Source organism: Gadus macrocephalus, chromosome 14 (genome assembly GCF_031168955.1).
Source record: "Gadus macrocephalus chromosome 14, ASM3116895v1".
Classification (NCBI taxonomy): domain Eukaryota; kingdom Metazoa; phylum Chordata; class Actinopteri; order Gadiformes; family Gadidae; genus Gadus; species Gadus macrocephalus.
Genome location: NC_082395.1, coordinates 25,437,960 through 25,454,314, shown reverse-complemented (window position 1 = coordinate 25,454,314; position 16,355 = coordinate 25,437,960). Strand labels below are relative to the sequence as shown.

Genomic DNA, 16,355 nt, shown 5'->3' with positions numbered 1-16,355 from the left:
TCTCTGGTTCTTCCACTTTCACATCAACCTGAAGTCGACTGAACCGCGCGCTGCCTGCTGCCCGCTGCCCGCTGCCGGGCGATGGTGCCTCGCGGCAACCGGCGGCATGTCGCAGTTCATGTACTTCAGCGAGTCAAATCAAAGTTCCTTTCCCCCAATTCCTTCTCAACCATGGCTCAGATAACCCCCACGACAGTCTCGTTGTGGAAATACAAGACACGTCAAAGAACCGACAAGAAACACTTGCGTTACAGTGTGTGTATTCACATTGATGTGGACGTTGAAGAACCAGGAACGTCGGAGAACCCAACGCGGTCGTTTGAGATTCATAATATCGGCTCACACAGCTTTTGGCCGTGATAATATATATTATATGATATAGATATCTGTGTAGGCTATATGATAATATTTAGATATAGAGCTCCAGGACTCCCGTGTGTTCTAGAATATTTACAGAACACGGCTAAAGGCTGTGTGCGGCTCGCCATTGCGATACATCCACTGTAAACAGAGCGCATGGTGGCTGCAAGCTGCTCAGGGCCACACCCCCACCCTCCTCCTTGACACGCCCACCGAAACAGCGCATTTGGGGGAAGCTCAATGTGCGACTGGCTCGGAGTGGCTGTAACTCTGCACCACGGCTGAATTTAGGGAACGTCTTTGAATACTGTTTTAGTTGCCCACTAATACCTATATTAAAGAATACATCAAATAGCATGTCATGGGACCTTTAACAATTTATGCATTTGCAAAAAAAAAAAATGCCTTTTATATTTCCAGTTTTATAAATGCATTGTCTTATTGTTTGGTATTTGTGAAAAATAAATGACATCAAATAACTGTTCAAGTTCTTCATTTTTAAATAATAGAAACTAGAAAATAATTACATTAATATTCTCAGCCCTCGTGTCGTTCATATATGCCACCGAAACACTGAATGTATCACACTTGAATAATGAAAGTCAGAGTGCTTTGAAGAGTTTCTCTTTACTTACATTTCTGCAAATATACACGGACACGACACATTAATAACGACACTTTTTTGATAAACATTCATGTCGGTACTGAACTACAAAGTGTAAAGGTTTCAGAGGACAGAAAGGTCAAATCCACCCTGTGGTACTACACAAATCAATACTATGCCTGTGTAAAAATAAGTGGAGCACAATGTATACTGAACAATGAAATCAAACAAGAAAAAATGACTTAAACAATTAATGGCAAAAATAATGACTAGACAATACAATTATGTAAGTTTCTGTAGGGGTGTACTTGTCTAAAAGACACTTCTCACATGAATATGCTCAACATTCAGAATTAATTATGCACTTATACACTCTGGCCCCTAGAGTAATTCCTCTCTATTTTGCCAGTCTTCTCCTTGCCTCCTGTCTTTCATTTTTGTGGTAGTGCTGGGTGGTGTAAGGGACATCAGAGACGCTTCTGCAGGTTTAGAACCGGAACCACAGGAACCAGAATCTGGGAGGCAGGCAGGAGAAGTGGAGGTGTGGGCAAGTGGTTGAAGAGCTGGTTTGGTTGACTGGAGAGGAAGCTCAGGAGCAGGCCTCAGAACAGAAGATGGAGCCTCTATGGGCTTGCGACAGTTCTCCCTGTGCATTGCCTAAAAGTATTACCTTTTTTGTATAACAAAGCATAATATCAGATGACAACATGGCTACACAGGAAATGGCACAGATACTAGGTTATTATTGGCTGGGTAAAGTGTTTATAAACTCAACATCTTGTGATTGTCGCAGTATTTATCACTTGGAGCCGGGTGGTGCTTTTCTCCATCACCATGATATTAATAATAATGACTTGCCGGATGTGGGGGTATGGCTCAAACAATGGTGCCTGACTCCACATACGCGCCTTGATCCACAGTACTGCTCGTAGAGTTGGATGAAAAGTGCCTCAAACACACGATTGCAGTCAGGTCACTGTGCTGGGCTTCTCCCTCCTGCAAAGTATTTGCAAAGGTATTGAGTAGCATTAGTGTAGTACAAGACATGATGTAATGGCTTGCCTTGCAGTATTGTCATGCTTGCTCAGAGTATTCATTTAGAATATATTTGTTTGTGAATGTGAGCTTAATTCAAATTGTATTCATGATTGTAATCATATACTCGTGAAAATCTGTTTATTCTTGGTATTGTACGGATAATAAATTGTTGTGTTGGTAGATCTATAGTCTCCTGTGTGTACAAGGAAATATGAAAACAGGCAAGAGAGGAGATTTAACGCTGGTTATGTTGGCTGCCATTGTCATCTCCTTTATTTTACACCACATCAGATATTCTTAGCATTGTTATCTCAATCAATGAATAATCTACACAATTTCTTCTGTATGACTCTGATTAAATAAACCCAATAACCAATAACCAAAATAAACCTTCAAATCAAATTCATTTATCTAATTACATTAATATAAATATTAAGTATAAATGTGACTCTTAACAGATATACTGTAGTAAAAGATAACACTTTCAGTGGTGTTTAATGCCAAGTCTGTAGACCTACCCATTTTAATTACAGTAAATTACCCAAACAAATTAGCAATTCATTATCTCAACTAAAAAAATAATAGGTCTACTTTGAGAGTGAATAACCGTATCAAAACAGGCACCATCAAAATGGCCTACATTTAAACAACACTTTATCCGTCCTACACCATTATACATTGCTGTTCCAAGTGATATAAATGTGCTGGTTGTATAAAACACTAGTAAATCCTAAACTAAGTCATAAAATCACACGGAAGCGCTTTACCCAAACAAATTAGCAATTCATTATCTCAACTAAAACAATAATAGGTCTACTTTGAGAGTGAATAACCGTATCAAAACAGGCACCATCAAAATGGTCTACATTTAAACAACAGTTTATCTGTCCTACATTATACATTGGTGTTCCAAGTGATATAAATGTGCTGGTTGTATAAAACACTAGTTAATCGTAAACTACGTCATAAAATCACACTGAAGCGCTTTGTGGCCACATACCAAGTTCAGGCGTTCCCACGGCGACGTAGGGTAGCAGACGTCTTAAGGCCGATTTATGCTCAGTTACGTAAGTGTAAGCGCAAGCGCAAGAGGCCCTTGCGCGCCCCTTGCGCGACTTCTCACGTCTTGCGTGCGTCGGGCGATTTTTCTAGACTTGCGTCATTTTTTACGTAAGCTTTTACGCGAGCCGCGCAGCCTGCAAGGCTGTGATTGGTCTGCTTACTACTTCCTGTCTGGAGTATCACATTTCTCTGCCATAGTTCACTGAATGTGTAGAACATGACTGGGAGGCGGTTTATAAACAGCCGACGACGACGCCCACACACAAATACACCATATAGGCTTCACTTAGGTAGTCTTCGACCAATACCATGAAAATCTCCTTTTCATGGTTCAATTTGAGAAACGCTGCCGTAGGAGGAAGGAGGGTGGGTGGTTTGATAGAATGGAACCCGGCCGGCAGGCTCATATACAAAATCATTAACGTGAAGTGAAGTTAACTTTGCTGCCAACACATTATGTCGTTTTAAAATGTAGAGAGATATGCACATTTATACAACCCCAATGATCAACAACTTCATCACCCCTGTTCCTCTGTCTGTTGCCATCATTCACTGTGTATGGGGAGAACACGATCTGGCACATAAACAAACCAACGACTCCCACAGACAAAGACGTCATTCTCGAGGTCGTCTTCAACGAAAAACTTCACTCCACATATGACTCCACCTACTGTTCTGGCGGTAAATTGCTTGGCAACACGCGCAACCTAAAGGGAGCATGAATTGCTTTGAGTAAATTTTGCGCAACAACGTAACACCAACGCTGAAGCATGCAGCCGCCTTTAGTGGCGACGAACTTATCCACACGTCGAGAGTAGACGTACATTTTGTCTGAATTTCCTTCTGTACGTCGCCGTGACACCGCCGCCGGTGGGCGGATCTTCCATGCCGTCGCCGTGACGTCGCTGCTGGTCTCTCGTCTGCAGTCCCAATCAATCCCATTCAAAATTTCACACGTTCCCACGGCGACGTAGGGTAGGCTGCTCCTTCGCCTCTTCCAGGGAATCCTTAGGTTTGGCACTATCCACTCGCCATATCCACTCGCCCTTAGGTTTGGCACTATCCACTCGCCATAGGCACTATCCACTCGCCATACACATCAACGACCCAGCCGACCCAATTCAAAAATCATACGTAACAAACAAGTCATACTAATTATTACTAATTATTTTCTAATGTGGGCAACGACACATTAAATACTGTTTATTTAGTCTGGCCCCATTAATTATTAAATGCAAATTGGTATTCATTATTTATACTTTCATTTTCTGTAGTGTGCACTCACAACTTAGTTCTACTTTGGGTTATGGTTAGATTAGATCAACTTTAATGTATGTTTACGCAGAAATTTGTCTTACATTACACATCTCTTCAGTTAATGGGTTACTGTTAGTGTATGGGTTAGTGTTGGTGTCAGGGTTAGTTTATGGGTTAGTGTTAGTGTATGAGATTTAGGGTATGGTTGTATGGGATTCCAGTGATCTGTCATTCGTCAACCAAACTCCTCGGCTTTGCGACAAGCCGTCAAGCAATACACTGTCGTTGATGTCCGCCGGTGTTGGCGAGTTGGCGGTTGATGTTGAATAACGTAACTGGTTTCGGTAGTTCGTTTTAAATTCTGCTTTTCGGATAGCTTCCATCATGTCCTGGATGACTGGACAAACACCGTAAGTTTGGGTCTAACGCAGGTTCTGATAATTTTCAGTCATCTTCGCGAATTAATTAAGCTAATTCCAGACGTTATCAACTATTAGCTGTTCGGCTAACACGCAGCCTTGAGCTAGGCTAGCTACATAGCCTGACAATATATAGATGTATAGATATATAGACCAACTACCTACATATCGGCTGCGCATATTTATGGCTAGATCACGACAAATACACCGTCGTCGATATTGGTTTATATTACTAGTTGGGTTTGTGATGAGGCTAACCGAAACATTAGCAGCATTAGACGCTAGCTACTCTGTCAGGGTTGTTACCAAACACCGACCCCTCGATACGCAACGCGTTCGATTAAGGCTTCGGTTTGGTGGAACAACATGAGCCGTACAGAGGTGCTAGGACTTCTGCTCACATACTACTGCTCACATACCACATCCTATTCCACCAGGGTTACTGCTAACCGTTAACTAGGACGAACAGGACTGTCGGATCAAATCAGACAAGTTTATAAGTTAAAGTTAAAGTTACTAACTACTTATTTGATTATGTTCTTAGGTGTTTAACAAGCCGATGGGATCAGCCCGCTCCACCCAAACAGAATGTTGATGTACTGCCCCAGACACCTGTTGGAAACAGCGCACCTCCATCAGCCGCCTACACTGACCCTACCAGACGACCGTCCAAGTCGGCACATGAAGGGGACACGACGGTAACCCCTGGAGGAGTGGAGATGGCTGCAGCCATGGCAGCCAAAATCAATGCCATGTTGATGGCAAAGGGAAAGCTGTTGACTCCCCCACCATTGCTTGCAAAGGTAATTCACATACAGATACTTATTTTATTTGTGTCATTCACCTATTGCATACTGTAAAAAACAATCATTGTTTTATTCCTTTAGCCATTCCTCTGAAATGAGTCCAGTTTTCTTGTGTAGCAGAATTGGTGTAGTAACTTCCATATTGATTGTGTAAGGAAAATGCGATCCCTTTTCTTTCAGACCCCAATGAGTGTTTCGGTGCCTACAAGCATAGAAGAGACGGTGGTTACAGAGGTGGACATAAATGATGTACCTATAAACTGCAGGGACCTCCTCACGAAAGGAAAAACCCAGGAAGAGGTACAGAGACGTTTAGTGTGGTGTAAAATTATGAACTGTTTCTCCTGTGTTTCATTGGACACTATACGACTAAACATTGCATTATACATCTGTTCTCTGACCCATTAAGCTGTAAATAATGAACATTAACATTTTACAACTTAAGTGGACACCTGCACCATGACCAGGTCACATTTAGGGATCGACCGATTATCAAAATGTTGACCGATATTCAACATTTTGATGCATATCGGCATCAGCCTTTTTTTTATCAGTTATTTTGGCTCTGATGCAGCCTGTCTGCTGTCACTACGCTGTCTCCACCATTGTCCAACAAAGTAAAATTAAAATAACAATGTGAAAATAAACAAAAATAACTATTTACATGATTCCCTCGCTCCCCCTCCTTTCTTCTCCGGGCATTTAGGCATCTTTCAAAATTTTCATAAAACCAAACTCACAAAAGTAAATAAAAATAAAACCACACACGAGCGCGCAAATCAACCACTTGCTTCACACTTGCACTCTGGGGAAGAGCCTGCTAGTTTACGCTCACCCGTTGTGCATTTGTTTTCTCAACCACACGTGAGACGGTGTTTGACGTGCTGGATATCGTCAGAAAGGTATTTTCATTGGCTATTAGGATATCTAAGGCCCGTCCCCGACCCTTGCTGTCTGCTGGTGTAGCTGTCAATCAAAGTATACATGCCCCATTTTCATAGTGATCGCCTCATTGGCTTGTATGGCTTGTAAACAAGGAAGTATTGGTCTTACAGACATGTGTGAGGGCTCTATGTCACCGTGAGACCCTGGCGAACACAGTGGATTCCATGAATCAGACAACAATAGCGGGAATTCAAACCCCAAATCGCAGTTTTCTACAAAAAAACATTGCAGCGTTTCGGTTTTCTATTTTTCGGCTGCTTTATATAAGATGGCTTGTGCATATACACACAATGTAATTAGACTAAAATAATATTGATATTCGATTTCTGTGGACTCTTATGAACATTTCAAGACCCAACATGAAGTATCAATCAACTCATTGATATCCACAACGACGATAACGTCAGAATGGACCATGGGAGGAGGAGGGTGAAGGCGGGCTATTTTGACCTAAGAAACTAGGATATTTTTGATCTATATTCACTAAACATATTTATTCCACCGAATGGTTGACATTGGATGACATTCCTGGGATTCTAAGCTTTCAAACGGTGTATGACATGACTATATCACTCAACTGAATGATGCCGAAAATTTACCCAGCATGTTGCGGGGGAAGGGATGGTGTAACTAAAACTTGCCCGCCGGCGGGATTTGACGATTAAGTGGCTAAAGGCATTTAAATGAAGTTAAGTGTTGGAGTTTGTATTATTCAACATTTTGACGCCAATAGTTTCCCTTTTTCTGTAAATTAATATCGGCTCCACATATCGGTTATCGGCCCCCTTGACTACTAATAATCGGTATCTGCCCTGAAAAAAACATCTCGGTCTATCTCTAGTCACAATGCTCCGCTCGGAAGACTCATCAGGAAACCTTTTTCTCATCGTCTGGTTCTCCTCCCCAGATCCGCCTCATCAGCGGAGCGGTGGTGTCCACAAAAGGCCGCTACATGAGCGATGCCTTCAGAGGGAAAGGAGCGTACGTACTGGCTCATTAACTTTACAGTAGTTGGTTTTAGGAATAAACCCTGGCTACTTTCTAAAAATCATACCTCCCATTTGTTCAATGCAATTCAACTCTCAACAGAACATTTCATGAATTGTATATTATTTGGTATCATTGATTTTGATTCATGTAGCTAAATTGAACATGAATGATACAATCCCTATTCAATTTGATAATGGAAACAGGAAACAACCAAATTGTGGAAGGACAGCACTTCCTGTTCTAATGTATTTTCTTTTATTTAGAGAAAGGCCTTTGTATTTGCACGTCCAGGGGAAGAACCAGGAGCAGGTCAATAGTGAGTACTGCTGTTTGTCTGAGGCTTCTGCCAGATCTTATGTCTTATAGCTCCTGCTATGTATTATGTCTTACGATGGTGTTTCAGTCTCACTAAACCATGAGTACTGCTGTTTGTCCGAGGCTCCTGCTATGTCTTATGTCTTACGATGGTGTTTCAGCCTCACTAAACCATGTACTTGATCTGTGCCCTCAGAGGCGGTGTTGAGAATAAAGGAGATCATCTCTGAAGACGTGCTGCGGTCGGCCTTGTCCGGGGGGAGGCAGGTCCCCGTGTTCCCCCCTCTGACCCTGTACCCCCAGCCCCCCCGGGCTGCCGGCCCCCCAGCCATGCCGCGCCTCTCCAACTCGGCCTCGGCTCAGGGGCACCGCCCCGCAGCGCCGCATTCAGGGGTTGGTATACGCCAGGATTACCTACTACACCTGCAGTTTGCACTGTGTTCTCCAGCTCATTGAATAGACTAATGGTCAGTTCATGGTATCGACCAACCAGAAATTGGCAACGCATTTCTGCCGTTGCTTGTAAATGTTAATGTGGTTATGTTTTACTAGAGGGACGTATAATTGTAAATACTTTAAATAGCCGGAGGTAGAGAAGGTGGTGCCGGTCAAGACCATGCGGCAATCACCGATACCCACCTCCCACATCAACCAGCAGAGGGAACAGCCCTGACTTCCAGAAGAGGGCTGACGGCTGCTGCATCTGCTGACATCTCAGTCATGCACTGTTGTTTGGACATACACTGATCAGGTGGTAACCCTAAATTCACCATTCCCTTCCTTTTCCTATATGTGCTGCAGAGTTTCGTACACACAAAGATCTTTGTGGGTCTGGACCAAGCGTTACCTTCTTTCAATGTGAACGACAAGGTGGAGGGGCCAGGGGGCACGTACCTGGGTCACATTCAGACGGAGACCGGAGCTCGGGTCTTTCTCCGGGGGAAGACTTCCGGCTACATCGAACAAGCGTCCAAGCGAGAGTCCTTCGAACCACTTTATGTTTACATCAGGTCATCTTCCACTCTTCTAGATTAACTAATACTCTTTCTATAAACTTTTGCAGATTGTATAACATTGCAATGCTACAGTAGTCTTTTAGCTTTAGTGTAACACCACTATTAAATGTCACAGGTCTCTGCATCTGAAGCTGCTTGGGACAGTCTAATGGAGCACTTTGTTAAGGAACTGAATGTAACTTGTCTGTTACAGCCACCCGAATTCGACTGGATTGGAAGCGGCAAAAAAACTGACTGAGAGTCTGCTGGAAACTGTAAGTTAGTTTGTGTTAGACTAGAGAAGCGATATGTTGATCTGTCAGGAGGTACCAGAAGGTGAAACCTTACACTTTGTGGTTGTCAGCGATGCCCACCTCTGAGATTGAACTGGATCTACGGAGAAGTATTGAGTGCTCTGCTTCTACTACATTCACCAGATCTCCCTTTCACTTCATGTAACTGAAGACGGAACTCCTCTTCTCTACTTGTTATCCGTAAACTGGATAATTCTGTTACTGCCAATAAAACACTGGCTGATGGATAAAGGCCGGTTTACATGGGACCTTTTAATTAGGATAGTTTAAGTGATTTGAGATTGAAGGACAATGTGCATCCCTCGCAAGAGGCCAGGATGTAAAGTTGGTGCAGCACAAAAGATTGCATCAAGTAGAGACAAAAGTAGTTTTGTAAGTGCACACTGAGCTGAAATTGTAATATCGTCATGGGTTGACATGGGACGTTCTTGAACAGCTCAGAAACTGTAGGTGTACTGTATTACCGTCTTACACATGAAATATTTTTGTAGATGTTTTGTTATATGCTTATCATGCGTAATGCGAGGCAGGCCCATGCGCTGCAAGTGGAGTTCTGTTGATATCCATGCCCACCAGTGCCTACCCTTTTGGCTGTTGTACTTCAGTTACTTGAATCTATGTTTGTGCCTTAAATATATTTAAATTTCAGTTTGTTGCCTTAAGTATGCAATACTGCAATACTGTAAAACAAAAATTATGGTTTAGTTTAAACTCTTTTTCCTTCTAAAATGCTCAATATATTGAACAAATTTGATTACCTTATTTATTTGATGAATAGATGGAGAACGAATACATTTGTTTTGTATTTTTTCGTAGTTTGGTTAACCGGTTATTCAATTTTTTTTATAGAATATTGATATGCCTTCAAATTCCCATCCCTATTTCCTATGGGTTAGTTCAACCCTGTTCCTCATGGTTTTAACCCCTCTCTCAGGTGAGAGCGGAGCACTCCTGCATGGTGTCCAACTACACAGCCACTGGCTCCACCCAACGTAAGTACACCATGGCACTCCCTCCCTAGACGGGCCTTCTACACACACTCGCCATGCTAGCTTTAATCCATTTGTCTTGTAATCAATCCTCTCCTTATAGTTTGAATAGGAGGTCAGACATAGAGACACCCAAAAGACTTAACTATTTCAAAAAGAGAAACGCAAAACCGTGCATCATTGATTTGTGGTGAATTGTGCAAATTAACAACAATGTTTCATACTTTCATTTCAGCATACGCAGCACAAGGATTTCCACCTAATAGCAATTACTCTAGCCAGGGGTCCTGGTATAGCTACCCAGCGAATGGGTATGCTGGCGGCTACACAGCGTACCCAGGAGCCGCTGGTTATTGGAGTAATTCAAATGGTCCCCCAAGTCATTCTAACCTGTCGACAAACCCTCAATCTTCTCAGGCTATGGTTCAGTATCCAGTGTGTCCTAGGAAACCACACCCCTATCTGGTCCAGGTATGGTATCTGCACTAGGTCTACATGCTTTAGCACACTGCTAAACATAGCATAAGCTTATCTTTGCCAACAACTGTTTAGGAGTTAGGCTGAGCAGCTTATTAATGGTGCGCCCCCCCCCCCCAACAGTTAAGGTTTTATCCTACTTTACGCCTTTTGCGTAAAGTGACTTTTGATGAGGACTCTTATGACTAATAGTATAAACGGCAAATATACAGATTCCATCTGATTCTCTTTAGTTGCTATTCAAGTTGTATGATCACTTCAATTGATCCATCAAACTCTTCTTCATGTCTGCGTCTCGCTGCGTGTGGCAATATCTCGCCTCCCTGTGGTGACACGTTCTATATTGTGGGTTTAAAGTCTGGTCCAACTCCAACCAAAGGCCAATAAGATATACACCAAGATGATGTTTACTGTTTCAATAACCACAGTGTTACGACCACTTTGCTAAGACTGCTATAACCTGTGTGTCATACCAATTCTTTGAAGGACCGCGTGAGCAGTGACATCAGGGAGCCAGAGGGCTTCACAGGCAGCCCCCCCACCCCTGGGAGCCCCAAGCGCCACTTCCAAGAGGAGAGCCAGGTTGGAGAGGTGAGCCCGTTTAGAGATCAGTGTCCTGAACGTCCTCTCACAAGCTTATTTTCCAAATGGTCCTAAATCTCTTTTCCAATCAGCCTACCGGCGGCCCCGCAGATGCCCCTGCCCATTTGGAGCCTCCCCCCCCTGCCTCCAACGATGGGGAGGAGATGGGAGCGGAGAGGTTGGTTTCATTCATCTGCACTTCTGTCAATCTCTCCCATAACCGCCCCCTGACCCCCCCTCTCTGGCCCACAGGGTTCTGATGCCGCCCCCGCCACCCCTGTTTGCCGCTCCCTTGCCCATCGCCCGCAAGAGGCCGAGGGAGGTGCCCGCCCGCCCCGCTCCGCCCAGCGCACCGCCCGGTACGCCCTCCATCAGTCTCCTTCCTGGGAGCCGAGCGTCTTTATCGTTCGGTCGTTTACAACGAGACACTTCTGGTCCAGAGGAGATTATACCTTTTGTGCAGCCTGCTAACCCACTTTCCCTGTATATGTGTTTTTGTCTTTCCTTGTTGCTCTCTCTGTATCCACATGTCTCCTGGACACGTCTTCTGCTGCTGCTGTTTGTTCCTTCTACATCCCCCTGTCCCGGATCAAACCAACTGCAAACTGCCACTAACTCCGCCCCGGATCAAACCAAATGTAAACCACCACTAAACCGGTGTGGTCAAGCTGGTCCCTTGTCCTTTTCAATCTTCTGTCTCCTTGCATCTGTCCCCTATTGTGTTTGTGTGCATGTTTAGTAGGTGTTGCTGAGCAGTGTGTGAAGAAGTGTCGGGTGGTTGAGGATTCATCCGGGCTAGTGCCCTACGGAGGAGACTCCTCCGATGAGGAAGAGGAGAGGACACACAGCAGTTCATAAGCCCCTGTCCCCATAGAACAGGAAGACTACGAGTTGAGACCAGAGCCTCTGATCTACTGCAGCTCAGCCCTCCTAAGAGGTGACAGGAAATCAAGAGACCCCTGAGGGAAACGCCTTCATTATGACTTCCACATTTTGAAAATCCCATTTTTTTTTAATTTTCACAAACATTGTCGTCCAAGAAGTCAATAGTTGCTGATGATGAGCTATACATATTGTACGATTCAGTAGAACTTTTTTCATATCTTGGAAAATGAAATGCCTGTTCCCATGGAATACTGTAATAATAAAGGAAGAAAAAAGGTCTGTGATAATCAAATTAGCTATGCTTAACATTGAATGAACTTTCTTATGACTGAGCCTGCTGATCAGTTCCTGGTGTATCCCGGCGCCTCAACGCCGTTGTGAACCGTCAGACCTCCTGGGTTGTCCAGGGCAAAGCAAGGGTGCACATAGCTCTGGAAGCAGCAGTGGAAGGTGTAGAGGTGTTGTTCAAGCTCCACGTTGTAGAAGGACAGCATCCCGCCATCGTAGTCGAGAGCCACTCCGATACGCATCGGGTTCACGGTAATCCTCAGGTCAGGACTCCAGCCGTCATGAAGGAACTCGTACTTATGCCTGCAGTGGAAGGAGGCAGTAAGGATTACTGCACAAAATGTAGATAACTGCTGAAGTACCGGTAACTAGCACCGGCAGTGCGTTGAAATGTCAGCATTGTGACATTGCATGCATGCAGTGACATCACAGCTATTGCAAGTTCACAACACACAAGGTACTGCAGCTTGTGATGACATCACTAGAGGATCGCTGTGCGGAGTCCAAAAGTCCCTCCTTGAGGGGAGCTGATCTGTACTATGGCATGACCCCAATGCTCTGCTTCTGATTGGCTGTGTGTTTAGGGCCAAACTGACCTCAGTTTGGTACTGAGGTCAGTACCTATAAAGCCAATGGCCGGACGAATAGGGCAGGTCATGCCTTCGCCATAGAAGGATTTGAAATCCTCACATCCTAGAGTACTTCCAGGAATACCATGGTTATGGGACCAGCCATATAGTTATGTCTACTTTAGTACCTAAACATGAATTGGCGCACTGTACGTTTGGAGGTGACAATATGGCTGAAAATACTTCCATGGACCAATTTCTAGATTAAGTGTCCCCTGAGGATAAAATAAACCGACGATACTGGGTAGTTTGAAAGAAATCTCAACCATTAAATCACTGAGGCATTGTAACATCTCAAGTGCTTCCCCTATATGCATCCAGCAGCGGCGCACCGCCGGTGCTGGATTGTCAGCGCCACTGACCTAACCCTAACCCCAAAAAATAAAATACAATGATCTGGTCTCAGCAGATACCCTGACTCGGTTGATTATGTCACATTTGGAAGCTCAATCTGTACATTATTCAAAAATGTGTTATTGATTTGTTACATCATCCAGTATACAAATAGGGGGATGAAAGCACTATTAAAAATACTATTGGGTAACAATATTTTCAGGGGGTAAATGTAAAGTGATGCATGATCAGGGCTCCAGACTAACTTTTTCCTTGGGTGTACTGGTGCGCCTAAATTTTAAATTTGGGTGCACCAGCACGTATTTATGGTGCACCCAAGTTTTGAGTTGTTGGGGGGGAGGGGGGGGGGGTTGGACCGTGCCTGCCTTGCGCTGAGTTGTTGAGGGGGGGGGGCAACCCGGGCAGCTGCACCGGTTGCACCGTCGATATTTACGCCATTGATTAATAATATCTTGACCATTAAATAAATGCCGAATCTGTATCTCTCATAAAGAATATCGTCAGACAATGCCAAGGGATCGGTTCTGTCCCGAAAAACCCTCTGTCTCCGGAGAGACGCCTGTACGATAAGTGCGCCGAGGTCCATGGGAACACCCACAAATGGTGACGCCATTATCGGAGGAGGGGCTAGGAAGCTGCGCACGCCGTTATAAGTAGCCGATCTCCGGGTAGACTCGCTGAAGCTGCTCCCGACCAGCCCCGTGCCCACTACCTCCGTCCGTTGCGTGATCCCCATTGACTTGAATGGGGACGGACGCGCAATGCATTGTGGATCCGTCCGTTCCGTTGGAGCCTTCGGCTACACGCCTCGTGCCCACTGCACCGTCAGTCAACGGACGTGGGAAGGCGTGGCTGACGGATGGTGGAGCAGTCTTTGCAGATGCATCCGTCAGCCAATCAAATCGGTTCGCCGGGTTCTTCCCGCTTCTTCCTGCTTGTTGCGAGGCAAGATGACCTGCTTTCCCGCTTTCCAGTATCGTCAGAGCCCGAGTCGCGTCACAGTGCTTACATTTGCATACGCGATCTGATTGGATGACGGAACCGTCGCTGCCGAAAAAGTTGAACATTTTTCAACTTTCTGACGGTGGCGAACGCTCCAACTGAACGGACGGATCCACAATGCATTGCGCGTCCGTCCCCATTCAAAGTCAATGGGCAACGGACAACTGACGGAGGTAGTGGGCACGGGCGGTCAGAAAGTTGTAAAATGTTCAACTTTTTCGGCAGCGTCGGTTCCGTCATCCAATCAGATCGCGTATGCAAATTTAAGCACTGTGACGCGACTCGGGCTCTGACGATACTGGAAAGCGGGAAAGCGGGTCATCTTGCCTCGCAACAAGCAGGAAGAAGGGGGAAGAACCCGGCAAAGCGATTTGATTGGCTGACGGATGCCTCTCATGGGTGGATTACTGCACGGGCACACCGGGCACATGCCCAGGGGCCCAAGGGCTCAGGGGGGCCCTTGGGCCCCCCTGAGCCCTGAGCCTGAGCCTGAGTTACTAACAGTGGGGCCCAGGGCCCCACAAGTTACTAACAGTGGGGCCCAGGGCCCCACAAGTTTTAATGTTGCATTGTCGAAGCAATCAGTAGAGAAATACAAAAATTCAAGCGAAAACAGCAATAGTAGGCCTATTACTACTGAGTAAATAAATTAATAAAAAGATCACTAGGGGGCACTATTTCAGTTTGTGAATTTGAGACCGGTCACGAACGAGTCACTGTCATTTAAACATGGAGCAACGGCGAACTCTAAGTGGAGCGTTGAAGCAATGAATTTATTCAGTTCAGATCGTTTATCAAGCCTGGAGATGATGCAACCCCAAAAGGACTGCTACGAATTATAGCCTACTCGATTGTGGACTGCAATCTATGTTTCCAAATGTGTATGTAGCGTTACGGCTTTTTCTGACTCCGCCCCTCAGTAATTGCGAAGGGGAGCGGTCATTCTCTCTTCTGTCCAGGATTAAAAATGAACTGAGGACGAAAATGTCACAAAAACGCCTCAAGGCACTTTCTCTCATGGCAATTGAGAGCGACCTTACCAATGCACTGGACTTTGATTATATCGTGTAGGATTTCGCACGGAACAGAGCCCGGAAAAAATGCATTTCATAGGTGAAATGCATTACTGTCAATTAATGTCAGGAACTGTTCGTATTGAGTTGTTTTAAGTCGTTTTTATTTGTGGTTGAAAGCGGTGCAATCGAAATTCGTTCAAATCGCCAAAAATGTCATCAATTATATATATTTTTTATCCTGTTTTGGTTAAATAAAGATGCATTTATTTGTAATAATTATTGTGAGGTTGCCTTTCCTGTGTTACAAATCCTGCTGAGTTGCAGGTATAGGCCAATGACTTATTATCGCCAATAAGTGTGTGTGTATTCTGGGTGCGTGTGTTTATGTTGGAAGGGGGGGGGGGGGGGGAGGGGCCTGCGGAGTCCACGTGCCCAGGGGCCGATGTGTCATAATCCGTCTATGATGCCTCTGCAAAGACTACTCCCCCATCCGTCAGCCACGCCTTCCCACGTCCGTTGACTGACGGTGCAGTGGGCACGAGGCGTCAGTCAAGAAGTTGAAAAATGTTCAACTTTTTCGGCAGCGACGGATCCGTCATCCAATCGGATCACGTATGCAAATTTAAGCACTGTGACGCGACTCGGGCTCTGACGATACTGGAAAGTGGGAAAGCGGGTCATCTTGCATCGCAACAAGCAGGAAGAAGCGGAGGTAGTGGGCACGGCGCGTTACGCCCCGTGCCCACTACCTCCTTCAGTCAACGGAGGTGGGAAGGCGTTGCTGACTGATGGGGGAGTAGTCTTTGCAGAGGCATCCGTCAGCCAATCAAATCGCTTCGCCGGGTTCTTCCCGCTACTTCCTGCTTATTGCGATGCAAGATGACCCGCTTTCCCGCTTTCCAGTATCGTCAGAGCCCGAGTCGCGTCACAGTGCTTACATTTGCAGACGCGATCTGATTGGATGACGGATCCGTCGCTGCCGAAAAAGTTGAACATTTTTCAACTTTCTGACGGTGGCGAACGCTCCA

The 16,355-nt window shown here is 45.1% G+C and overlaps 2 protein-coding genes and 1 long non-coding RNA gene across 4 annotated transcripts in view; 1 reads left to right on the top strand and 2 right to left on the bottom strand.

The window, feature by feature from the left end:
- Nucleotides 1-968: 968 nt before the first annotated feature.
- On the bottom strand, nt 969-4,104 carry LOC132472590 (uncharacterized). Its single transcript, XR_009529105.1, has 2 exons — nt 3,003-4,104; nt 969-1,960 (listed from the first exon to the last, which is right to left on the bottom strand). It is a non-coding gene; the product is annotated as an uncharacterized LOC132472590 (long non-coding RNA).
- A 444-nt stretch (nt 4,105-4,548) lies between these two features.
- LOC132472579 (KH homology domain-containing protein 4-like) lies at nt 4,549-12,333 on the top strand. 2 transcript variants are annotated; one of them, XM_060072279.1, is made up of 14 exons: nt 4,549-4,731; nt 5,285-5,543; nt 5,727-5,846; nt 7,399-7,472; nt 7,745-7,797; nt 7,993-8,189; nt 8,598-8,806; nt 9,006-9,066; nt 10,040-10,097; nt 10,330-10,565; nt 11,058-11,162; nt 11,246-11,331; nt 11,406-11,512; nt 11,896-12,333. In XM_060072279.1, the coding sequence occupies exons 1-14, from the start codon at nt 4,706-4,708 to the stop codon at nt 12,009-12,011; spliced, it is 1,707 nt and encodes a 568-aa protein (XP_059928262.1). In that variant the 5' UTR covers nt 4,549-4,705; the 3' UTR covers nt 12,012-12,333. The 2 variants fall into 2 exon arrangements, with proteins under 2 accessions (XP_059928262.1, XP_059928260.1); XM_060072277.1 differs by having other exon boundaries at nt 4,575-4,731; nt 11,893-12,333.
- Nucleotides 11,888-16,355, bottom strand: part of LOC132472580 (fibronectin type III and SPRY domain-containing protein 2) — a 28,798-nt gene continuing 24,330 nt past the window's right edge. Inside the window, exon 11 of the mRNA XM_060072280.1 lies at nt 11,888-12,629. Within this exon, the coding sequence (XP_059928263.1) occupies nt 12,380-12,629 (250 nt within the window). The 3' untranslated portion in view covers nt 11,888-12,379. The remainder of the gene's footprint in view (nt 12,630-16,355) is intronic.